Here is a 27,696-nt window from a genome sequence, read left to right as displayed (position 1 = left end):
CTTGTGTAGTTTCACGGCGCCACCATGGCGCCGTGCGTCTGAGTCCCCTTGCGGGGCTCGTTTCGCTCGCCCACGCTGTGGGCTCGGTGGCTCGCTACGCTCGCCACGCTATTTAAAATCAACTCCATGCCAACATGGATAGTGGAGGTATGAACTATCCATGTTGGTATGGAGTTAAGTTACTTTTTTGGACATATTTCGTGGCGAGCGTACACCCGGAAGAAGCACGGCGCCATGCTGGCACAGTGAAACTACACAAGTACCCAGCTGTTAATAATAATTTGGCAATACTTCGCTAAAGACTGTTGTTATATAGATGATTATAATATTGGTTGCAAAACTGCATCATTGTAAACATAGGCTTTGTAGTTTGTACATATGGCACAATTGCATTAATATTATACCATTTTAAGTTAGAGTGGTTATACTTATTTCCAAATTCAAGCTTTGACCATTTTTGTGCTACTGTTCATGTGGACACTGGATCCATCAAGTGCAGGCAGCAGGTTTGTCTGAGGCAGGTTGTTGAAAAGAATCCTGACATCATATCATGTAAAATTTAAAGGAACGTAATTGATCAGGTCTAAAATAACTGCAGTGTAACGGCTCTCCAATTACTTTGTGCCCTGCATTTTTGAGACCTTGTACTTGTACTTCCAAAGAAAGTCAACCATTGCTTTCTGAATACTCCTCGGTACAAACTCTCTAGAACTACTTAGACATAGAACAGCTCAATGGAGAATTTCTGGAACTTCCAAGCAGAATATCATGATGACGACGTAAGTAGAGCAGCAACTCTTTGAGGCTTGCTTTTGTAATATGCCCTGGAAGAAGAAATTAGCAAGAATGGTATAAGCTGGGTTCCTTAGGTTTTACATAATATCCTCAAGGTTTCTTTAATGTGCATCCCACTTTGACTGTGATTTTTTTTTTTTTTTTTGTATATCTTATTTTATTAATCTTAGTATGTTATACTGTACTGTTTTAAAAATGTTAATTGCTAAATCCATTGAACAGTTTTATGAAGTAAGGGTTCCTTACATTGGTGCCTCTAAAACTGTGTGTTATAAAATTGATCAAGTCCATAAAAGAGTCCCAATGTTCCTTTTCCTGGATAAAATATACTGTAGGTCAGAAAATCTAGGGCACTTGAAAGAACATTTTAGTCTAAGAATTCTAAGTCCACAAACTCTAAAAAGTTTTCCCATCTCTTTTGATTATCGATAGATTATAGACACAGTTGATCAGATCATAAGATCATTTCTTACAAGCACTGCTGAGAAATATATTAAACAAAAGGATTGTTTTAAAATAAGCATTTAGCATTAATTACACCCCTAAGAAATAAAATGGCAAAACGTTGGCTAACCCTGAGTGCCAACATTGTTGTGAGAGATGTGCAAAATATTCGCTAAAAAATGGCAGGGTCAAAGTCGAGGAAAATGAATCACTTTAGTTATTGCCGGCAAATGATCTGAAGTCATTAATTGAAGTTTTGTTAAGCAGTGGCTGTGAGAAAAGCTGGCATGTATAGCAGATATTGTGCACATCCCTCAAACATTAGCACTCAAAGGGTTAAGAATAATATATAAAAATGTATCAGATTACCTGCACTCCCACATTTCCTTTTATATTTATTACATTCCTGATATATATATACATACAGGTTGAGTATCCCTTAACCAAATGCTCGGGACCAGGAGAAGTTTGGATAGCGGATTATTCCGTATTTCGGAATATTTTAATATTTCAAGGATGTATCTTGAGGTATCTTGCATTTATGTTGTACATATACATCAAACACATGAAGTAAACACAAATATATTTTATTTGTGCATAAAACAAGGTTTCAAAACATGAAACAAAGTTTGTGTACTATCTCAGGCACTGAATTTAATTGCCAAGCGATTATTGTCTTGCACTCATATAATGGCAGTTACATATTATTCCCTCAGTAGTGCTGTTACAGATGTCCCCAGTAAGTTTTTAGCAAAAAAAAAAATTTTGTTCACTTTCTGGAATGTATGGTTTTTGGATAACGGATATTCGGATACGGGATACTCAACCTGTGTGTGTGTGTGTGTATGTATGTATGTATGTATGTATATATATATATATATATATATATATATATATATATATATATATATATATATATATATATATATATGTATGTGTGTGTATATTTATATTTATATATATATATATATATATATATATATATATATATATATATATATATATAGAAAAAGGGGGGTTTCTATTGGAGAGCGCTGATTAGTGTACCACCTAGTTACTTCAATGCAACATACAATACTGATACAATTTCTGTAATAACAGTTGATCTTTGTCCCTTTTCCGAATAAGACGTGCCAATCTGTTCAAGGTATAAAAAGTTCTTTATTGAAACCCAACGCGTTTCGTCAGAACGACTTCATCAGGGGTAAAAACAATAAGATTCTCAAGTATGTGGTTTGGTCAACTTTTAGTACTTGTACAAGGTAAAATCCATATATGGGGGTTGGGCCGATATACAGGCTTAGTAACAAGATGTAGGTGTAGATCCACGGATAGTATAGGAGGTTTTAAGGTCCTTGTAAGGAAGGTTCAAGGGGAAGATTCCGTAAAATTTAGATGATATCAGATCTGTGGATGCTGGAGGTACTGGTTGTGATCAGTAATGTTTGACTCCGTTATGTAAACGCAGGATCTATTTAGTAAATAATTTTTGATTTGATGATGATTCGATTATAAGGTGCATTAACGTGCAGAATTCTTGTGGTCCAGTATGAATGAATATGGTCCTTTAATTTGTAGGATCACTCCATTTCAATATGTGTGATGAAGAAAGGCTCCACCAGCCTTACATAGATAGGATAAAACGATTATCAGGAAATGTAAAAACGTGTTAACGTAGGATAATTAATTCCCACCAGACAGAGGGAGCACTTGTTTTCGCAAGAAATTCTCCACAATGTAGCACTTTTCAAAAGCTCCTTCACTGGCTGGAAGTACTGTATTTCTATATATATATATATATATATATATATATATATATACATATGTATGTGTGTGTGTGTGTGTATATATATATATATATATATATATATATATATATATATATATATATATATATATATATATGTATGTATGTACAGTATATGTGTGTATATATTTTGTCATCTTTTATTTGTATGTAACTCTTTATGGGTAAAACCAGTGGTTTTTGTAATAGTTATGAGTAGTCGGGATATCTATCTATCAAGAAAATGAAATCTGGTTCATGAAGTAAATTATGTAGTTACAGTAATAGGCATTAAAGCAAAGTACTTAAAACGGTTTTAAATTTGTTGAATTTTTATTGTAGAACTTAAATTTCTAATTTTTTTTCAAACTTTTTTATTGAAGCAGATGCATAGTAACAGACAGTGCAGTTGGTAAATACGATATAGTAATTTAACATTAATTCAGATGTTACAAAAACACTAATATTTTTTCTGTACTTCATTAATAGGTTAAGTAATCTGAATCATTTTCTTTTCAAGATAGGGCAGAAAAATTTGTGACAATTGATCCACCATTTGGACTATAAACTCTAGAATCGAAAGTCATATGTCTGACCATTTTTTCTTTACCCTATTGCAGTGGTTCCCAACCTGGGGTACTAGTACCCCTGGGGGTACTCTGCAGACCAGTTGGGGGTACTTGAAAATAATATTGGTAATGGCGGACGATGAAAAGGTCTTTTGATGGCTGAAGAAGACCCATTGCCATGGAGACAAACCATGTTGTGTCATATGCCTGACCAGCAATCCACTGGGAGCTTCCAATGCTGCCCTTAGACATCGGCAGTCATCTGCTCAGCACTGGCAAAGGTGGAGGAAGCAGCGGCATTAATCCTACCGGTGTTAGCGGGAATCCTGGAGATAATACACAACCTGTGTCTAGACACAGAAGGGCACGATTCCTAGCTGTATACTACTCCTCCGCTCCTCCTTAATATAAGAACATGCATAAGGATCCGCATACCACTAAGTACTGTCCATATTTCAAAAGGAGAGGAGGGGGTACTTATCAATGAAAAGCCTAATCAAGGGGTACGGGAGAGAAAAAAGGTTGGGAACCACTGCCCTATTGCATACAAGACAATAGAATTATAATTTAACAAGAATTTTAAAACAGTATGAGAGTGGAGTAGCTCATAAGTTTAGCTTATCTTGTCAGTAGCAATCAGTCTAGACTGTATCAAGCATAACCTATATCAGAAGAGCCACCTAGGAGGTATTTTTCTCAAGAATAATCTTTTATCAATATGTATGTCTTTTCAATAAAATTGCTATTCAAACCTCCTGGTTACCAGATCCCGAGGTCCTTAAAGGCGACTCTGTTATCTCCCACCCTGAATGTGCAGGAAGATTCTCGAGCCGAGTTATGAGTGTCCAAGTCCATGGGGTCAAATCTGAAAAGTGACAGTCCAAGAGGGGTGTTAGTAAGAAATAGCAATGAGCCACGTTCAAATGAAGGGGAAGTAAAATGTCCTTCCTAATAATTATGTCCCAGGATTCCCTGACACGTTCGGAAGTATTATGTATGAAAGAGTGTAGCTGGCCAACCTACATGGGTATTTGAGACTGATTCCTCCCGTATCCCCTGCCTTGTGGACTAACTGTTTCTTTCTCCAAAGTTGGCATTGCCCAACATATATGATTTCTCCAGGGTGGGGGGAGGGGGGTTTCCTTAAATGCTAAATTTTTAAGAGATCGCAAACCAAGATCAATACGAAGAGACAGTAAATTAAGACACAAGCTTATCCCATAAAAAAATGATGCCTAACAAATAAAATAACTATCCCTATGAATTAAGAGTTAAAAGTAGTATGTGATGTAAACCTATAGCCACTAGTTCGCTCTAGTAAATCTAAAACCGTTCTCAAACTTTTCCACTTTTCTATAGAAAATGTTCATCTTGTAGAGTTTTCACATATAAAACACTTTTTTAAAGAAACACAATAAAATATGATCCATAATGCCGGTATTGAATTCCCAGTGAAAAACTGTAGCGAAATAGACTTGTATAGAGTCAACAAAAAGTCAATATATGAGAATAGTGACAATTAAGGTAAATCTCTTTCATGTTAAGAATAAGCCAGTAGAGCCCATCATCTGCTCGGGTAGTGATAAACTGTGGCGGAAGCAGATTACAGTTTGTAGGCAAGGGAGATTGGCAATAATTACAAGGAAAAGTGGTCAGAGACCCTAACTCTGTGGGTACTGAAACTGTGAAACTTATTAGTGATGGAACTAATACAGAGTCTTGCCACCGTTTGGAGTAAATATTCAAGACAATACATAGAAGTCCAGTGGACCAATTTACTTAGTCAGTTGCTTTGTAGGCCACAAACCTAGGGGGCAGAGCAGGACTACGGCTCATCTCCAGTATCTCCTCCACTACAGTGCCGGGATAGTATCGGTTATAGGAATACCTCCCAGGCTTCCTTACTGTGCAGCCACACTGCAATAGTGTAGAGCTCCGCTAGCAGAGCTCTTCAGTGGAGCGGAAGGTGGCTAAGTGGTAACTCAGCACACAGGCTTCTTCGCAGCATTAGTAAGTGGGTGTTATCCATGGTCCTACTCTGTGAGGTTGTGATACTGCCTGTGCAATCAGAAACTGGATTAAAACATTGGTGGATATTTGTAGCCCACTGTAGATGGTCTAGTCATGTTTGGCTGTCACACTTTTTCGATTCCTTGAATAGCATCTATTGAAATACCTTTTGTGTGTTTAGGGGACTGAGAGACACAGCAGAAGACTGAGAGATTTATCTGCTGTTGGTATAGGTGAATATCCTGGGTAAATGGTAAACCCTCCTTGAGGAAAATTTGGCACTCTGGGGTTAGACATCTAGAAGTGTGACGGGCTGGGAGATCTAAAGAATAAATGCTCCACTCTCCATTTCAGGGATGAAAAAGACAAATCTACCATTTGCCTGACTGCATTTTGTCAGGGAGGTAGAAACATGCCCTTGCCACTAAAGTGAATAGGAATTTAATATGAAAAACGTGGCTGACTTGTCACTTGCCTGATTTGCTCAAGGGTTAAATCGATTGGAAAGAGACAACATTTCCACTGTAGAATTCAATATATACTAATCTTGATATTTTTCATTCCGTTAAGAGATGGAGCAGGTGGAAACACTATCTCTTATGGCAAAGGTAATGAAAATGTATAAATATCTGCTTATGGTTTGAGTGAACACTCAATGTGAACAAAAATCATTTAAAAATGCATTTACGAATGAAGAAGCAAACTCCTCTAGCAACAATAGTTCCATACTTCTCTACTCTATGGTAAGAGTATAAAATAATTAGTAAAAACTTATAAAATATAAAATAATTAGTAAAATCTGCAAATTGACAGCATTTCCAGAGAAAAATTGACACAAGTCAGTCAAAAAAGTGTCAACTCAATCTCCTTGTCATGGAAGTTGCAGATCAAATGTGCACCTGTCGAAGTATTGCACAGAATTAAAAAAATGAGAACTAATAACATAACTACCTTCTAGTGGCAAAAACTAGTGTGCAGCAAAAACACCCATATATGTGAGAAAAATGTTTCACATATACTTACTATGTTTTTGTGAGATGTGTGTTCTAACTCCTCTTGTAAGTCCTGGCTATTGTTAAACACCAGCAATCCATCATCTACCATGAATACTAACCCAAAGGAAGTAGTTAGGAGTAATTAGCCAAATATACTAGCAAAGACATGCAACCGCTGCAAACTGGCCAGAAGCTAAAGCAGATTCCAGCGATGGAGGTGGAAGCGATTATCCTTCAGCAAATATGGGCACCGCGAGTTACTAACAACCAACACTACCCATGAAGTGTCCTGGATCAGGCTAACAGTGGGAGACCAAACCTTCACTTGTATATTCTTTGATTGTCTGTTTTGGGAAGAAATGTGAACACTTCTAGTTGGATTTAGCAGCTACAGTTCTTGTGTGAGATGAGAAGTGTGACCAAGTTGCGTAATCAAGGTGTAAATAACAGATGTTACCAGCTGATGATTGTCTTTTCTTATATCGTCCTGACAAGTGCTGTTTCCCAAATAAACATACTAGCACTGAGGCAACAATGCCAATCACTGGACCACTCTCACATAGTATACATAATACATGTTTAAGAATTTGTACTGCTAAAAAATATCTTCTGCATCATCCACAATTGGAAAATACTTTAAACAAAGCAGCTCAGAAGGAAACACTTTAGTATAGCATATAACTAGCTGCCTTATTTCCAATATATGGAAAAAGTATATCAAACACATTAAACATTTCCTTCTGCCTTCTCTGCAGTTGTAGTCAACTGTCCTATGACCACATATCCTGGGTGTTTTTGGTTCAGTAAATGTATAGTGGAGTAGACTTAAAGCTTGTACAGAGTTAGAAGGTTTATGTTATAAGCATTTCTGACTGAAACATTTTATGAAAATGTTACATTTGTAAATATAATTCTCTTTGGAGAAAAGCCGTATTTCTGGTAAAAACTGGTGTGTTTTCGCTAGAGACCAGACTTTGACTGATGTGTCAAAAGTCATACTTTGCTTCCGGTATAGATTGCGGTGAAGTTTCTCTCATTGAGCTACCTTTTGTTGGCTTACTTAAACAATCCTGGGGTAATGGCCACACAATATATATTGGCGTTGGGTTCACAGGATTTTGAAAAATCTTTAAAAGGAAATAATTACCTTCCTGAGCTAACAGGGAACCTTTTTTTTACAATTCAGGCACAGTATATAGAGGAGTGTTAAATTTTGAATCCGGAAAAGTACGCCTTCCAAAATTAATTATAGCTTCCTCAATATTTGTCTCAAAGTAAGTGTTTTTTTTGTTTTTTTACAAATTTGACATTCGTAGAATAACTTTGTCAATGGGATATTTCTACACTAACTTTGGGGGTTATTCTGGTTCGTACGTTATTAACGTACGCCGGCGGATCTGTTTTTTTTTTTTTATCTGCGCATGCGTACCTTTCGCAATGCGCAGGCGCAGCGACTTCACAGCGCTCACGGACGGGTCTTTCCGTGCGAAAAAACCTGTCCACAAGAGTACAGACCACCCCTACAGATACCGCATGAGAGTGGACGCCTGGGTCTGCTAATTAACGCTGATTACTAGTCAAACACATACACCTGAATGTAATAAGCAATGCTGCAGTCTATTAAGTCCAAACCATTATTTCACTACCTGCAAGCCACACACAGCACTCAAACACATTGGAAGCATATCTTTCTACACTTCTCTACATGTAAAGGTTGGTTTAATTTAAGGTAAGAATCATTTTAAGACCTGCTTATATATGCCAAGGTAGTTATTTTGTAACCATTTACACACATTCAGTAAGTGTTTTCATATACTTTACACAGCAGCACACTCAATCTACACAAGTCGACGTATCAACGTTTTCACTGTAACACCAACATAAATTGATTTAAAAGTAACAGCAATGTGGGGACACATAGATAGTGATTAAAATGCAACATTAGAACATAATAAATATACATGTAAGGAGGGGTAAAATGTATTTTTATTAGGCTGTTCATTAAGGTATACAATTGAGGTAATAGAAAACAATAATTGATGAACAATTAGAATAATTCATTTAATTGGCTTAATCATAGTTGAAAGGCTAGATTAGCAGGGCCATATATGTGAAGGGTATGCCAGCGTGCACGGACGTACGCTCACTCGCACGATCGGTGACATACGCTGAGTTTTCCATTGAAAACAGGCGAGACCCGTCCGTGCAAGGTGGCGAACGCTCAAATAGCCGGAAGATGTCGGTGTGAAAACGGATGAGACCCGTCCGTATACGGTGGCATACGCTCTGTTGTGCGCCAGTTGTCGGTGTCTAAGAGGAGATCTTTCCATGTACGGTGGCGTACGCTCAAGTGTACGCCACTACCCTTTGTCGTGTTTGTGACCGTCCGTATGCGGATGTTTTGTGGGTGGACTTTCGCTCACCGTCCGCGTACGGGAAACGTACGGTGATGCGGAACGTACGTACGTTTGGCCACCCAAACCAGAATAAGGCCCTTTATTACACAGGATACCCCCTGGAGTACATTGAATCTAAAGAAATATGTTAAATTACCATTAATGCCCAAATATAGAATGTATAATATAATCAGTCCACATTTGACACCACTCTTCCTTAATGGAGCTCCAGCTCCCGAGTTTATCCAGAAATATCCATCTTTAGGTATATTTTACAAAGTGGTACAAATACCTAATTAATTTGCCCTGTTTTTTTATTGCCTCTGAGGATGGCAATAGTAGGAGGATATGCATGGGAAAAATACGTTCTTTGTTCTTTTTATTTATTTTTTATTGCAAAATATAGATCTATAAATGAACTTTCACTAGTTATGATTATATAACCGTTCATTTACAAACTGTCTGCCGTAAACCAATTTAATTTCTATTTACCAAAAGCTTATGATATAGTACAGTGGTGGCCAACCCGTGGCTCTTGAGCCTCATGTGGCTCTCCCCCTTGTAAAGTGAGGCTCCTGCTCCCACTGCTGCCCGCCGTCCACCGTCCGTCCCTGCCGGTTCCCTGAATCCCTTCTCCTTCTGAGGGGAGGAGAGCACACATCGCGCATCTCTCCTACCCCTTACTGTGCATCCTTGTGACTGGGCCGTCCGCCAATCAGAGCTCGCGGGCCAGCAGCCAATCAGGAGCCGGCCAGCGAGCTTTGATTGGTGGACAGCCCAGTCACAGGGAAGTGAGGGGGAAGGAGACGCGTGGTGTGCTGTGCTCTCCTCCCATCAGTGACATGACAGGAGGACTGCAGGGGGACACCAGACAGTCCTCTCCCCGCCTGGCAGCAGCAGCAACAACGGTGAGTGCTGCTGCTGGGAAATTTGCACTGTGGGGGCATAGCAGATTGTGGCACTGTGGGGGCATAGCAGCTTTCTGGCACCATAGGGGCATACCCGGCACCGTGTGGTGCATAACTGGCACCGTGGGGGGCATATGTGTATCTGGCACTATTGGGGGCATATGTATATATGGCACTGCACTATTGGAGGCATATTTGTATCACACCCACCCAAGGGGTCAAAATAAAGTACGCCCCTTTTTTTGGCGCATGCGCCTACGGCGCGCGCATGATGTCGGCTCTTTAGCTTGACTACCGATATTTTTCGGCTCTTTACCTCTGACCGGTTGGCCACCCCTGATATAGTATAACCATTAACAGCTGTATCCCAGGTCATGAGTGTCAGACCTGCAACCGTTTCACTTTAATCTAGTGTTTGATTATATTAAATCCTGTTCACTTAATGATTAGAAAGGAATAATGGTCTCATCAATAAAGACTGCTTGACATTGCCTTTTGATTTATATTAAAGGAACAGTGATATGTTTTTTTTGTTGGTTAAGCAAGATCCACAATGGAGCAATCTAATGATTCACTGGCAGTTTACAAATCTATAATTAAATGTTTCCTAGTGACAGATGTGTTAATGTACAGTATGTGGAAATATTATGAGTGGTCCTGTTGCACGCTGTGTTCTATATTATGATGTTTCCTTGGTAAATGTGTTCTGAGCAGAACATTGTCTGCTGCAAGTTATTTTTTGCTCACTCTCTGTTTCTCCCTAGCAAAACTGGCTTAAGGATTTGAGCAGGACTTTGTATCTCCAAGTAATCATGGGAATAGTTTTGTTGGTCACATTTCTAAAGCTGGTCACCGATTGCTGACATTTTACACTTGTCAGCTCACTGGATATGAATCTAAAGGCCCCTATACACTAGTACAGTTTGGGGAGATTTCACCCCCAAATCGGATGTGTTTGACGTCCCCTTCGACCCGATGTGTGGTTCCATGCATATCGGGTTGGACACTGGAGATTTTACCTGCTGCACATAAAATCTATCGGAACGGACTCATCAGCGGCACATGTTTGGTCCAATTCCATAGGTGTGAAGCGGGTATGGGTGGTGGGGCTGACGGGTGGGTGCCGGGCTGCGGTGAGTATGTGAGGGGGTGCAGTGGCCATCGGCAGCAGAATGAAAAAAAAAAAAAACAGGCGGGCCATTGATTGGCTGAGAGTGCAAACGGCCGGCCTGTCTAAAAAAAATTTCAATTCTGCCGCTGGCAGCCAGGCAACTGCCACTAAGTGCTGCTTGGAACCCCACTGCCTTGACACTCACCTGGTTTATATATTTTTTTTATATCTCCTGCACCCTGGGAGTCTTTAAATACGATAAATCGCATGCAATATATGCCACATAAAGTTCCAAATTGTAACTGAGCTCTCCTGGGGAGCTGGCAGCTTATTTCAGAGGAAATTGGGTCCATCTTGTCCTTAGGACAAGTCGGACTGGAGTATGGGGGCCTAAGGATTTGCTAGGTTGTGTATACTTTTTTTGTGTTATGATAACTGTAGACTGTTCAACATGTCTTCATGTTATATTTTTGAGTTGACACACTTTGCAGTTAATTGAAGCATTGGTGTATGTGCATAACCATTCAAACAGGAAAGCTTACATTGGGGCAGATGTATGAAACAGTGATAATGGAGAAGTGAGCTAGTGGAGCAGTTGCCCATGGCAACTAATCAGAAATGAAGTAACATCTATCATTTGCGTTCTATAAAATTATACAGAGCAGCTGAATGTTTACCATGGGAAAGTTCTCAACTGGCTCACTTCTCCTTTATCACTGCCTAATACATCTGCCTCATTGTCAGGTAAGCTAGGTACACCCTGTACATTTTTCAGGCCAACCTGACAGATACTGGTTCGTTAATTGTTTAGTTTATATGCTGCACCAAGGCACAATGGTTGGTTCAAATAACCTAGAATGGTCTCCTGAAATAGCTTGTGGTGCTGTCGGTATGTTCACGTCCTTTTGGGAACATTCAGAAAATGCATTGTGTACGGACCTCAGTTATCTAGTTTATTGAAACACTGTTGGGTAGACCATGTGGAATTTCTGTACATTGGGATTGTTTTGGTGTGTCTGAAACTGTCTTCATTGGCCAAAATCTTACAGCGTATACACCAGTCTTCACAGCATCGAACAAAACCTTTAAGTTTATAACAGATACTGTTCTGTGCAAGACTGTTATGATAGATCGTTAATTCTCTATTTCAGTAATACTCACTCTGGTATTTATTATATTTTAGTATAATGAATAATATTAATTTTGCCTTCTATAATTTTTTCTTTTAACAATCTACCCAGAATTCAGTAATGTGCTCCTGGCAGATATATCATAAGTAAATATAGTATGTATGTGTGTTTGTATATATGTGTGCATGTGTCTGCATTCATTAGGGTAACCGTGTCTAGGGCAGGCCTAGCCAACCTGTGGCTCTCCAGTTGTTGTGAAACTACACATCCCAGTATGCTTTGCCAGAGTTTAAACATTCCCTAACCCTTTCACAACAGCTGGGAAGCCACAGGCTGGCCAGGCCTGGTCTAAGTCAACAGTGAATAGATTGACCACTATTGGTCAACACATGGAAAAGGGTCAACATGCATTTCATGTTTGCTTGTTTGTTTGTTGTTTTTTTTCAAACCGATTTGTTTTCATACTTTATCATCCCAGTGGGCAGAGAGGGAGAATGTAATAGGGTGCCCTAATCATGTCAAGCGCAGCAAGGGGATGTGTTTTGGTTTCTCTTGCTCGATAACCTTATTACATCTATTAGCTTCAGTCTCTTTGTGAAGATTTAATCTAGATCCTGCTTTTAAACACCTTCTTTTATACGTTTGTTTTTTGTTTCTTTCTCTGCTCTGTTTAGTCGCCGTCTCCAGATTCTTCCACGCAGGGAGCAGAATCTACAGTTCGGCAACATCGCCAGAATGCCTGTGATTCAGCAGAATCCTCTTCGAATAAAGAGGTAAGTTCCTCAGAAATTAATTGGTTTCTTAACTTGTCATTTGTTTATTTAGCAGTTTTATATGATACTGTAATACATCTCATTATGTTTTCTGAATCTACATCTAGGGTATTCAATCTGGGATTCCACTTTCAAAGTCAGAAACTTAGGCCGTTTTCGTTACATTTGACAGTGTTCCGACTGTTGAATGGCGGAAAGTCTGAGGTTTGCCAAGAATGGCCGCAGATTGAAAAAAAAAAAGGGGCCAAGAATTTCACAATTGGCGCGCATGTCCTACAAAACAGATCTGACTAGTTTTAAAGTTGGAACTGTTTTCCCGGAAACTGCCTTCAATGCTGTCGGAAACCATGAGCTAAAATGCTGAAAATATGTTAAAGAATGTTAGAGAAAATATGTTTTATTTTTAAGACAAAATGTTGTCAGAGCCACCTCCCCCACCCCCAATACATCCCCACCAGGGCTGCACCAAATTATCTTACATCTCACAATGAATTAACTAAACTATTTCAAAGTAGATCTGAGGATAGAAATTTGGTCCTGAGAAGTCCAGTTTCATGTTAGAGTGCACTCTGCTCCCCCTCCCGACAACAATATACAACTGAGGTCTTATACAAGAACATTACGGTTTATCTTCCATTATAGCCTTGTATTTTCATATGCAAATTATGTATATTTAGCGTAGCTGATTTGTATAAACCTTGGTATTAAGACGTATATGGAATTTAGCTTGGTAAAGTGATAAAGTGGATTGTGATAATGCACCAGCCAATCAGCTGTGTTTAAAAAATGACAGTTGGGAGTTGATTGGCTTGTGCATTATCATCTACTATTTATCACCGCTTTATCACTTTACCAAGCTTAAGACATCTGTCTCATGCAGTATTGTCACCCCATCTTGTGGGGTTTCTTTCTGGATACTACTGACTTCCCTAATCAACACTGCCAACAGGGTGGCTAGGCTACATAGAGCCCTGTGCTCCTAGTGCTATAGCCAATGTAAGTGCACCCGCTCTGTGATAGAAATGAGCCCAACACTGAATAGATCATAGGCTGGGAATGTCATTAGTGCAGTGGGTTGCCACAAAGTCATGGTGGACATCGCGTTGGCTAGTTTTAGGGACTGTTATGTATTAAGTATGGGGACCTGTTTGTTACAAAAGCATGATCATTTTATAAGCAAATTAGAGATCTCCATATGTGAATGATAATACTATAAGCAAGGATGAGCAATAGCTTTCCAAAACTAGGAATATTCGAAAATTGGAAAAAAAATAACCCCTTCGCTATATATTCTATATAAATCTTGTGAGTTTAAAGGTATTCAGTCATGAGTATAGATCACCAGGTTTAACATTCACAACAATCTGATTTGCCCTGAGAGAGATTGCCAGCCTTTATGACTGAAGAATTATGTATTCAAAGTTGGGAATATGAGATATTACTACGACCCAAACATTTCAAATGAATTATCTAACAGTACGGGACTTTAATCTACAGGACTATCCTACTACGTGCCCTCCTATCTCTGTTCACAGAGAGAATTTATATACAGTGGATCCAATTTGCCTACAAATGGCCAATACATACGATAGTGTTATATAAAATATACAGTATATATACAATAAGTATATCATATTAAACATTCATTATGTAAATGGGTTTGAATCATTTTTAGATAAGGTTAGCGCTCTTTTCATTTCCTTTCTAGTTGGTGATATTTTATCAGAGAAAAAAAATTAACAAAAATTTGCCATATTTAGCGATGACAAAAACACATGGATTTTGGAACTGAACTCCTCAAAAAGAAAAAAATCTGCCTCTTACTCTGTTTTTAATAAAATTCCATCAGCAAGCGGTTAAATTAAATTTCTAAATGTTTGACATACAGTGTAAAACAGCCTTATCTATATAGAGGAGTTATGTAGTGCATAATGTTCATGAAAGCAGAGATCTAATTGTGCATATTTCATGATCTGAGATCATGTTGATAGAGGACATTAACATTTCTGTTCTGTCATTCAGCCAAAATGATTTGTTTTCCTCTTGGCTCCATGGGCATACAACCACAGTTTGGAGAATTGAATATTTTACCATAATTTAATTTGCAGCCCCTGGAAAGCTGAGACCTGCTGACAGTCTCCTAGGCAGTAACTTCAAGAGGTAGCATGCAGTGTTTGCAAGCATCACTGAACCGTCCATTCCAGGAGCCTGCAGATTCAGCCCTGAATTCCCTAATTATCTAAACATGCTAATAAAACTGTCTGCACATGATTCCCTTAATAACTGCTAATCGTTTGAAAACAATTTAATTTTTTCTTAACAAGCGGCTGTCGGACTGCATTTGCTGTCCTGTGTGTGATTTGTGCATGGAGCGGTTTTATATTACTTTTACTACGTGTGTCTTGCTTTTATTCAAACAAACATTATTTGTCTTAATTACAGTCAAGAAAGAGCCTGGCCTCCTTCCCAACCTACGTAGAAGGTAAGAAGGAAGACATGTGGCCAACCGTAATCTGGATACATTTCTGTAATTGCCAAACCAAATCTAAATCTTGCATCCTGGCGTGTAATAGATTTTCAAATGAAAGTTTTCCTGTACCAGGTTTTCTTTTTGTGTGATGCATTATTGAATACGTTGCTTATTTTTCAGACTACATATTGGTCTTCTGTTTTCAGTAATAATTAACACTAATGTATTGTACAAATGCGTATTGGAACATCAGGTCTGTTGACACATTTGTATTTGTACAATACATTAGTGTTAATTATTACTGAAAACAGAAGACAAATATGTTGTTTGAAAAATAAGCAACTGATTCAATGATGCATCAAACAAAAAGAAAACCAAGTAAAGCCTTTCTGTTTCACTCACCCAGTCACTAATAATCACCATCAGGTTTCCAAAAGACCATACACATTTATTTAGTATATAATTAAAACTGACTACATTGAATTGAAGCATGCTATCACAGAATGAGAGCAATATAATGGCATAAGGATCCACTCCTTGGAAATCACCTTGCCCACAGCTGAAATTCAGGGGGAGATGTATGAAACTATGACAAGAATGAAGAAGTGAGCTAGAAGATGAGTTACCAACAGCAACCAATCAACTTTGAAGAAACCTTTATAAAGTGCATTCTATACAGTTATGTGTAGCTTCTGATTGGTTGTCATGGCAACTTGTCCTCTGGCTCGCTTTGCCACTCTTTCTTTTCGCTGCTTCACGCATCTCCCCTTAGAGCCTGACGGGACCCAAGTGGGATAGTTGACAGACAGTTGACAGACCGTACAAAAACCACAATAGTGCTCCCAACTCCCCCACCACTGTGCTTCTCAAGAACTGTGTGATGTATTTCGACACACATTCTCCTGACCCACAGATACAGAAGGGATCACTAAATCGGGCGCACAATAAACTCAACAACAGGTATCAATTATTTACAGTGTCACTTGCAGCTCTCAAATGAGGACCTCTGTGTCTCTCAAAATGGACCAGAAATATACAAATTTAAACAATGCAACTAAACTATTACATTTTAAACAGTTTTGTTATTTTATTAATATACATAGTCAACAATCTTAATATTTATAATAGTAAAAAATCACATAAAATTACAAGGAAAGCCATGGGAAATGGTACTGAACTTTTTGTATCCGTTAATAAAATTATATTTGCGATTAGGGCCTCGTTTTTAGGACCCTTAGTTGTTGATAATTCCACTTATATGTCCAGCATCAATGGATTCATGAAATAAGTTGCTTTAATTACTATAAACACCTAAGTGGTGCTTCGGTATATGAAAACACAGTTCCTCACTTTAATTGGTAGTCACAGTCTTATGCAGAACTGTTACAACTAGTAACAGACTGTAGCGTTTTTAAGGTTAGCCCATAGAATGCAGTTTTGATCTAAGTATTTACATACCAGCATAGACGGTATTCACCGGAATCGATGTATTGGTGGGTGCAGCGGCTGCTGTATAGAAAGGCAGACCGCAGCGTGAGACCAGCTCACTCCAACTGCGTCTGCGAGTAGTCCACATGCCTGTTCTTAATGAGTCGGTCTTTTGGCCGACACTTCGGCAGTATTTTGTAATATAGTTATCAGCAAATACTGCCGAAGTGTCGGCCAAAAGACAGACTCATTAAGAACAGGTGATTTGATTAGGTGGCATAATCTGATTGGTTATCAACCCTTTTTAAACACCTTTCCGATACCTGGGGTCATCTTCTGAAGAAACCGCCAAACTAGATGATGGAGAAACGCGTCGAGACCCCTTTTTTGACCAATTGATTGCCAGTGGGTCTAGACTTTTAAAAATACTGGTTTGGAAGCTCCATTACATCGCCCTCCATTGTTCCCGCCTCACAGTGAGCCTGAAACAGCTGAGGTCTATAAGCCGCATTGATACAGAGAAGTGGGAGACCTTCTGCAGCAGCGTCATTAAGACTGCGAACAAACCAGTGTCCGCCCCCCAGCCGAGTGCATGTGGACTACTCGCAGACGCAGTTGGAGTGAGCTGGTCTCACGCTGCAGTCTGCCTATCTATACATCAGCTGCTGCACCCACCAATACATCGATTCCGGTGAACACCGTCTATGCGGTTATGGTAAATACTTAGATCAAAACTGCATTCTACGGGCAAACCTTAAAAAACGCTACAGTCTGTTACTAATTGTAACAGTTCTGTTAAAGACTGTGACTACCAATTAAATTGAGGAACTGTGTTTTCATATACTTTTCAACTAGTTAGATCATGAAATCTACCAGGTATTTGTATTTTGGTGTTGGTGAGAAATAGGCACATGCCGCTATGTTAGATGTTGCTGTTGTATACAATAGATTGCAGAAGCTACTTGATAGCAGCAAATCCCAAAATCCATGTAACTGTGGTATGAGCTTTTGGTACTTGTGTGTTAGCACAGCGGCCACTAAGCAAATTGCTTAGTGGGCGATTGTGCGTAAGAAAATCGCATCGCATGCGGTTTGTTGCGTGCGATCCGATTTTACTATGTAATTTATTCACTGCTCTCTGGCCGTGGGTGGTGCGATGCAATCGCACCGCATGCAAAATCACATGCAATTTTATAGGGTGCGATGCCATTTACTTTACTATACACTTCTATGAGATGCAATGAGTTTTAGGCACAGAGCCCGAAGCGTGGCGAGCGGACGCGGAATACTTGTAACGTGATCCATATACCCTCGCGGGGCTCGCCACGCTTCAGGCTCGGTGGCTTGCTGCGCTCGGCACACTTTATAAAATCAACTCCTCGCCGATGTGGAAAGTGGGGGTATGAAAAGGTCGAGAGGATGCGTTCCACCGCCCCTCGCGGGGCTCGCTGCGCTCACCGCACTTCGGGGTGGTGTGGATAGTGGGGGCTGCCTAAATCTCATTGCGTCTCATAGAAGTGTATAGTAAAGTAAATGGTATCGCACCCTATAAAATCGCATGCGATTTTGTGTGCTGTACGATTGCATGCAATCACATCGCACCGCCAACGGCAAGAGAGCAGTGAGTAAATTACTTCGGAAAATCGCATTGCACGCGAAAACCCGCATGCGATGCGATTTTCCTAATGTGCCGTACGGATGCAAATAGGGCGCCGTGATAATACATAAGTACCGAGCTTTTTTTCCCAGTGAGCCCCTCATTTGTAGGAAAAGGTGTATTTGTGGAGTTAGAGTCCAGTGCTTATTACAAGCCCTGGTGGAATGAACACTTGTTGGTAACAATATATGAGTACTATTGACTGCTAGTGATACTGTAGCTACAGTACTAGCATTTGATAGATAAACTTTTGAGGCACCCATATTCTTAACTAATAGCTATGAACTAGCTCGTAATTACCGGTAATTTACCTTCATGAGCTTTACTTGTAGTAAATAACACACAATGTAATGTTACACAGGGTACATATGGTAATACGTCCAGTTCATATTTATAAAGGCATACATCTGATCATTCAGATAATTTTTTATTTACATTTAATAGAGAAATCACACATGGTATAAAATTACAGGGACAGCTTATTCACTTTTCCTGTTGGTTGTGAATCCTATAATAATACTGCTAGCTCAAATCCATTTTTAGGGAATGTTTACAGATTTTCTAAATAGATTTGTATTTTTTTTTAAATGTGTAACTTATTTTAAAAGCCAATTTTTACTTTTATGAACTTATTCCATAGCATATTACACTTGTATTTATTTTTTTAATTAGTGAACTTGGTTATTGTACAATAACATTTACTGTTATCTAATATTAAAAAAAGGTGTGTGTGTGTGTATAAAATATGGTTTCTCATGGGAACGTTTAATTAAAACTATTTAAAACTTTTTTTTTTTTTTTCAGTCCCAGGACCCTGTGACCCAGAAGATTTAATAGATGGAATAATTTTTGCTGCCAATTACCTCGGCTCTACACAGCTACTGTCTGACAAAACCCCTTCTAAGAATGTGCGCATGATGCAAGCACAGGAGGCGGTTAGTCGGATTAAGGTGAGGCGTGAGGCTCTTTCCTGGTGTGCTGATTAGAGGCTGTACTGTATATTATATGGAGCTTTATTCATTCCTGTTTCCACTGTCTTATTCGGCAAATTGTAATAGCACAAATAAAGTAGAAACTTGCTGAAACTGTTAAGTGTTTTTGAAAGTTAACCACCTTGAGATGTCTGTCTGTGTTTTGGTTTAACCAGTATTAGTAAGTCTAAACCACGTACAAGTCATTATAGTAATGTTATCTAAAGGTGGAAAAATGTATGGCCAGTGTCTTTGATTATTGCTTTTTTCTTCAACTGTATAGTTACAAGATTTTTAGCGTCAATCATCGTGTCATCCAACTAAGATACATCAAAGCTTAAATGATGAAGGGTTACATTCCCTACATCGTCATCTTTTTTACAATTTTACATTCATATTTGAATATGAGTTTTCTCCATTACTGTTGGTTCATGTTTCATACTGGTTAATTTAGTTTTTTCAAGAACGTAATGGAAAGAAAAGTGGAATTTCTTTACCAAATATTGTGCCTTACGCAATGGTAAAATAGTGTTTGTGAGACTGACTCAGAGAAAAACCTATTGCTCCACTCCACCTTTTGCACCCCTGATTTGGTAATGCTAGTTGCGCCAGATCTGTGTTGGAAATACTGTAGCGCCAGTTGCCCGCTATCTTCCCTTGGCTAGAACTAGTATCTGTAATTTATTCTCTAACCATATTCCTGTCTCTGTTTATTTCATGCTAAGCAGATGGCCCAGAAATTAGCCAAAAGCAGGAAGAAGGTGCAGTACAATCTCATCCGTTTGTTGTTGTTCTTGTTTTTATTTTTAATTTGCATTTTCTTATCTTTCTGCTTCATCTTTTCTGTGTACAGTAAGCTGTCCTTTCATTTGAATCTATTCAGAATTAGCCATTTCCTAAACAAGAGACATTCTCTCCTCTTTTTGTCACCGGCCATTGAGTCATTCCATCATTGTTATGATGTCATACATACATTAGTTGGCCTGAAAATTAGAATCTCCTATATGTTGGTTTTAGTAGCAGTTGCTAGATTGGTGATCGCAACAATACAGACTCTGTTGAATGAGTTCCAAGCAGCATAGCTGAAAACGCTTTATACAAAAAATATCAATTGACAGAAAGATGTCAGAAAAACATACATCACCTTTATATTTATTTTTTGATCTTGGTCTGTATATAATGTAGTGTTTGATGTGATCATAACTTCAATATGCTGGGTGTGATTGTTACACTGTAAATGTAGTTCTGTTATAGTTGGTGTACATAAAAAATCTAGTTATCAGAACAGTTTTAATAGCTTTAATAGTTATATATATATATATATATATATATATATATATATATATATATATATATATATATATATATATATATATATATATATATATATATATATAGTAACAATATCCTAATTTGGTGCTAATTTTAATGAAATCTTTTTAGAAGGCTGCCCAATATCTTCCAAATCCCTTTTGGATCAAAACACAAATACATACAACACTGAAGAACTGGCGCCAATGCAATGGTCACCACTTTGTGACTCGAAGCAGGTCTACATAATAATGCACCTAAATAACTCTCAATTCAATATTTGAAAAGGCCCATAAAAAGCATAAATTTGTTTGCGTCAATTTTCAATTGTCAGTCTTCACATTTTCTTGAATCAAATACAAGTACCCAACACATTTCGTCTTTGAGACTTCATAACCGGCATAACTTGATTAGATACATGATGTGATACAATTACTTAACTGCAAGAGAACTTAACGTCCAATAAGAGGATAAATTAACAATTCTGTACAAAAGATCCTTATGGAGATACCCTTATCATGTGGAAATTCAAAATGTCCACATATTCAATTTTGTAGGGTGACACTTTGGTACCTTATCACACTTGAATCAGTATATCCTGTGAAAAATGATGTTCACTATACAGTGAAATAGAAATACCGCCAGGGTAGTGCACACTAGACGACCTCCACAGGCTGTGGAGGTTGTCCAGTGTGCACTACCTTGGAGGTATTTCTATTATCATGGCCAGTCCTCCATTGTTGTTTGTTTGTATGTATGTATGTATGTATATGTGTCTGTGTATATATAGATATAAGCATTGCAGTACAGACTAATCATGGTCTGAAACAAAGAATAAGAATAAGTCCTGAGCTTAGAAACTGGAACTTTTCAAGAAAAAATATGTAAATAAACATTATTATTGGCTTGCTATGGAGTAAGCTGCTAAAATATATGTTTTATCTTATTTAATGAGGCTGCTGTTCTGGTAGCAGATTTTTCGTCCAATTGGTCCATCTTCTATGTAGCTTTGATAGCATAAGCAATTTCTCTTAATTCTTATAATTTTTTTTTTTGTAGGCTGCAGAAGGGGAGGCTCAGCCCATGACAGAAGTGGACTTATTTATCTCTACACAGAGAATAAAAGTTTTGAATGCTGACACGCAGGTAAGATGACATGGTTACCAATACAAATGACAAATTATGAATGAAAAAAAGAATCGTGTTGGCAAGTTTAATCTACCTCGCACCAAAATCGCAGCGTAATGCATAAAATTAGTGCATCAGGTTTTAAAAATGGCGTTTGCACAATCTTAATCAGGTGGTTTACGAAAGACAACCAAGTTATATGCAGCACATGGCTGAGGTAGGATATTTAGTCCTGTACATTAAACAAATGCCACCAATACACGTGGTTCAGGCGTTTGGGGGCATTTTTAGAACAACATGGTGATGTGTGGATTCTGGCAAATCTGAATATTTTTGCGCTATAGCTTATGGGCGGTATTCAATGCCATGGCAAGAGGGTTTTCTACAGCTAGGATGGCTTATTTTTGGTAAGGAAAAGCCATCCTCGCCATGAAACCCCCTCGCCGTATTCAATGTTATGGCAAAATTCTCACCGTTAGAGGACAGCGAGGTTCCCTTTAAACTATGAGGTTTGCCGCAAATGCAATGAGTCTGCTGCATTTTGTGGCGAACCCTGCCGTTTTAAGGGCCACAGTTGCCGCTTCCACTTTGCCAAAAGGAACCAGCAAGGTGGGAAGGGTGAGTGAAGGGGAGAGAGTTGAATAATCTGACAGCGAGTTATCGGCACTGCTCGCCATCATAGCTCACTGTCAGGTTCATTGAATACCCCTCTATATATTTTCCTAGTAACCATGACTTGGGAATTCAGTTGTGAAAAAGACTAGATACGACTCTATTCTTAGTAAATGTTCAATTTGAAAGTGCAAAACATTTTGGTGATATGGTGTGATTTTACAGATCTCAGTCCAACGCGATTCTTAATAAATTTCACCCTAGGGTCTAGGAAATTAGAAAGATACGTATTTGTTCTCTGATGGCAGTGTTTTCCTTCTACTGTACATCAGCTACGATCAGTTAATACAAAATATTAAAGTTATGATTTAAAGTTTCGACAGTGTCTAGGTCTAATAATTATTGCAAAGGACAGCTCTTGCATTTAGAGCTGCCCTTTGGGTTGTGCCGATGATGTGCATCGGTCCTAGCGGCTCCCCCACCCTCCCTTACCTGGCGCTGATGCTGCTGCGAGGTGGGCTCTCCCCCGTCCTCCCTGTACCCGGAAGAGGATGTACAGTTTAGGGAGGAGGAGGTGCGGGCAGCACAGCACTGTGCTGCACAGATACAGGTGAGGGGGAATCGGCACCGGGCAGCAGGGGTCCGTGCTGGGTGGGGCTGGGTCACAGTATGAAGCCCATGGGCTTCTATGGAGTATCGCCAGCTTTTGCGGGTGTTCCTACATATCTAAATGAGGTAAAACCCCAGATAACAGGGTTTTTACCACATTTTTGTGTTAGAGCATCATGCCCAGTATCTGATACAGATATCTTATTTAATAACATTCGTAGTATAATTTTTCATGCAGGAGAATTCTCGCCAACTTTTTACTTGGTACTAAGTTCTTTGCCTCCCACCAGGTAGATCACAATATATATCATTATTACATGACGCAGGTTTTTGTCAATTAACGTTTTTTACATGTTTACATTTATTGTGAGAATTTATTCGATGCTAGAACATTTTTTGCAGGGTTATTTTGATGTGCGTGATGGAATGCAAGCGTGAGTGCCAACCATTAAAGTTTTGTATAAAAAGGCAAGTGTAATAATAAAACATTGAAATCCTGTCATTCTTCAGATGGTCATAGGACACTAACATGATAGAACTACAAAACATTTGTTAAGACCCATAAGCAGTGGTAATTTTAACTAACCTCTTAAGCATAGTTTGCATCCCATGTACAGTAAAAAATGTATTGGAAGTCTAGTATCTTTGGGAAGGTTAAGGCTAGTTCTGTTAATATCAGAAAAGAACCGTTGCCAATCTAGTATTTGTTTAGAATGTATACAGTTATGGTAGTCAAACATCTACCACCTTATTTAACATGTGTACCATATCGTTTGCCCATGCACTCCTTTTTTTGTATGTGTTTAACGTATTCAATTGTTATTGTGGGGTAGATGTATGAAGCAGTGATCTGGGAGGAGAAGTGATAAAGTGCCTGGTACTTTATCACCGTCCAATCAGCTCCTGGCTGTTAAGTTACAGGCTGGGTTTAAAAAGGGACAGTCAGGAGCTGATTGGCCGATGATAATGAACCAGGCACTTTATCACTTCTCCTCCCTTATCACTGCTTCATACATTCAATAACTTCATATGCATTAAATAACAGTTAATTTGTCTGTTATTCCTCCTTTGATATTATATTCAATTTATTGGTTCTGATTTTCCTTTATCTGGCACTAGTCTATTTGTCTGCAGCATCAGGTGTTAACTGTTTCCAATATGTGACAGGATTGGCTGTGTGTCGGGCTCAAATGTAATGAATGAGTCACAGTTTCTAGAGGGAAGCTATGAAAGTACAGATCATTGTAATTTGATAAAAGATGTTTATTATGTACTTTATATTAATAAACAAGTAAAAAGTCTTATAATTTGCTAAACGCTTTAATCAATGAAAAAATGGATAATCACATTTTTCAAAAAGTGGCTTCCATTTAATAGATCTGGCTTTTATATTGTGTCCCTGTAGGTGGTAGCTCTGTGCATGATTCAGTCACTAACTGAGGCGACCATGCTGCAGGGAAGAGACAGATGGAGACAGATAGAGACACAAATTTTATTGTGGAGTTCACTTATTATTCACATAAAAAAAATGATTCATTGCTTTAAAAGTCAGACAGGCACAAACATTTCCCCCCAAGCAGGCAAGGATCAAAAAAAGTTTTCCCCTAGCACAGATAAAATAAAAGCCTGATATCTCTGACGAGTTTCAAAGCACAGGTCCCACGGACCAATATCAGATTTACGTGGTCAGGATCTTTGTGGAAGATAGCGGTGAAATCAGCACAGTACCATACAAGGAATTTAGTGGTTGTCTGCATAGAGACAACCACCAATATCCAGAAACCACAGTTTATGGATGTTTTGGGAAGAATGTTTTTTCAGATTTACAGCAGAAATTGCCGGTGTTAGGAAGCTGGATACCGTTGGAATACATACTATTAAATAGAATCTGGATTTTGAATCTCATTCTTGACCATGGGTGGTTAATTGTTTTTTTTTTTTTTTTTAGAAACTACATTTAGCTTTACAAAATATTTGTATTCATGGTAACCTACTGGGAAAATCTTAGCCTTTTCATGGATATTTATATTGGATGGAATTTGTTGTTTAATTTAAGCTTAATGCAACCATACACAGATAATTACATGGTGATATTTTACATTTATATTTTAAGACCTTATCAGCGAAACATGTTTATATCCTGTTTTGCCAGTATGAGCTAAAAAAAAAAAACATTTGGTCACATAAATTTCATTGTTTTACTACCTAAATCAGTCCTGGGTATAACTGGATGCATTCTGGTAAAAATCTTAATGACTAGGAGTTTTTTGGTTAATGTAGGCTAGGACTTATTTTGCCATTACTTAGCCAACTACATAATCTTGCTTCTAATTTTCTGCACATTATGACATTTTTGCTTGCTAGTTTTTACTCCTGTCATATCTTTCTCCAGCATTATATGTCCCTCTGCCCGTGGACTAACGTGCTGTGCTTTTCCCCACTGAATGTTTGGTGATATGATATTTTGTTGGTGCTCCTTGTTTAGCAACGCTGGGTCTTCACATGCCTTGTAGCGGCCTATAAGGTATTTCTTCATGGTCGTTGAGGCCATGACAAGGGGAAAAAACTGCTTTAGTCTGTACGTGGTTTGACCTTGTGTCTAAGTGGGTCAGCAGTGCCAGGAGGCTAAGTATTCCTAATGCTTAGACCTCTGTATGAATATTTCATAATAACACCCTGCTTTTCTCCAGGAGACTATGATGGATCACCCTCTGAGGACTATCTCATACATTGCCGACATTGGAAATATTGTAGTCCTGATGGCACGCAGGCGAATGCCACGCAGCAATTCTCAGGATAATGTGGAGGCATCTCACCCATCACAGGATGGCAAGCGGCAATACAAGATGATCTGCCACGTTTTTGAGTCTGAGGATGTAAGTACCATGTGATTAGGTGTTATTTGTGTGAAACATCATTGCATTACAATTAGATTACATACAAGCAGTAACAAACTGGAATTCTACTGTATGTAAAAATAATGAGATCTCTCATGAGTAAAATTAATAAAATGTACTGCTTGTGAGACAATAGTTGATATCTATTGTGTAGTGGTGCTCTATTTAATAAATAAATAAAAAAATATACTGCTGCAAAAATAAAGTCTAAATTTTTTTTAAATCTGACATCTCTGGATTCTGTACTGCAAATGGCGACAGCAATGTTACTTGTTAATGTCTGCCACTGCACCTTTGAATGCATGGCCGCCGTGAACTTCCGGGTATGACGCTCACCAAACTATCTAAAATAAACAAAATTAACTCTATGTCACGTTGGCATAGAGTTGATTTTAGATAGCGTGGCGAGTGCAGCGAGCCACCGAGCCCGCAGCGTGGGCGAGCGAAGCGAGCCCCGCAAGTGGACTCAGATGCACGGCCGCTGCCGCCGTGAAACTAAACAAGTACTTTTGGTACTTGTTTAGTTTTACGGCGGCAGCATGGGCGCCGTGAACTTCCGGGTATGATGCTCACCAAACTATCTAAAATAAACAAAATTAACTCTATGTCACGTTGGCATAGAGTTGATTTTAGATAGTGTGGCGAGTGCAGCGTGGGCGAGCGAAGCGAGTGCACGGCCGCTGCCGCCGTGAAACTAAACAAGTACCAAAAATTACATTATGTATGCAAATTTGTTAATTACTAAACAAGTACCTAATTTTTTAGAAGACATAGGGGGGGGGGGGGGGTGTATTAAACTCTGGATGCTATTTCCGACTGTGGAAATGGCATCCACCGCCTATTCAATGCAGCCATTTCCGACAGGGTTGAAGGCGGATTTCGACAAATCATCCGAATTTAAAACAAGCCGGATCTGTTTTGTCAGAAATGGCGGCAGATTGTTTAATTCTCTACAACCTTTTTCACCGACACGCCCACTTTTTGCCACTCGACAGAACATTGAATTCCGACTGTCGAGGTCCTGTCAAACGGGATGAAAATGGCCTGGGATTCTGACTTTTGTGATGTTCCAACAGTTGAATACCCCCGAAGTTGCTAAAGCAATAAAAAAAAATACTCCTTAAACACATGTAATGTACATTATTTTTAACTGTGACATAACTAAAAAAAAAATATTATTATTATTATTACTACTGCAGAGAACAGAATGGCTTACATAGACAATCCATGTTCAAAGCTTACATATCAAAGCCCATTTTTCTCAGACTGATTCTATCAAATTAACTGCACCTTTATGGTTACTTATTTTGAAAACTTTGTTTGTCTTGGGTGTTAGTAGTTTTTTAGGAGATTTCCCCTTTAAATATTGCTTCTTTGGTGTTGCTATGCATCGTTCAACAATTTTATATGCTAGTTTGGCCAGTAGGGGCAGTGTTTCAATAGAAATATGTGGAATGATGTTGGCTTTCACTTCTGTGGTTATGCAGGGAAATAAGCCAATATGCAGAATAGCTTGTGATTATACTGAACAAAAAACTGAAAAAAAAAAATAAAAAAATAAAAATGAAAGTGTCTATGGAGAACACTGGCAAAAAAAAAATTCAATTAGGGCTTTTAATGAGGACATACTTCTTGGTACAGCAAACTGTCACTATAATGTACTTATTTACATAGCTAAAACCCAAACTGCCATACA

General features: G+C 38.6%; 1 protein-coding gene across 3 annotated transcripts in view; it reads left to right on the top strand.

Moving 5' to 3' along the window:
• APBA1 (amyloid beta precursor protein binding family A member 1) overlaps positions 1-27,696 on the top strand; it is a 129,932-nt gene that overhangs the window by 81,054 nt on the left and 21,182 nt on the right. For 2 of the 3 annotated variants that reach the window (XM_083186073.1, XM_083186074.1), the window contains exons 3-8: positions 12,819-12,917; positions 15,360-15,399; positions 19,277-19,422; positions 20,172-20,204; positions 21,814-21,900; positions 25,794-25,979. In XM_083186073.1, coding sequence (XP_083042199.1) covers positions 12,819-12,917; positions 15,360-15,399; positions 19,277-19,422; positions 20,172-20,204; positions 21,814-21,900; positions 25,794-25,979 — 591 coding nt within the window. The remainder of the gene's footprint in view (positions 1-12,818; positions 12,918-15,359; positions 15,400-19,276; positions 19,423-20,171; positions 20,205-21,813; positions 21,901-25,793; positions 25,980-27,696) is intronic. The other variant, XM_083186075.1, reaches the window with a different exon arrangement.

This window comes from Crinia signifera, chromosome 1 (assembly GCF_055691185.1).
Source record: "Crinia signifera chromosome 1, ASM5569118v1, whole genome shotgun sequence".
Classification (NCBI taxonomy): Eukaryota; Metazoa; Chordata; class Amphibia; order Anura; family Myobatrachidae; genus Crinia; species Crinia signifera.
The sequence above is the reverse complement of the archived record's forward strand: the minus strand, read 5'-3'. Positions and strand labels throughout refer to the sequence as shown.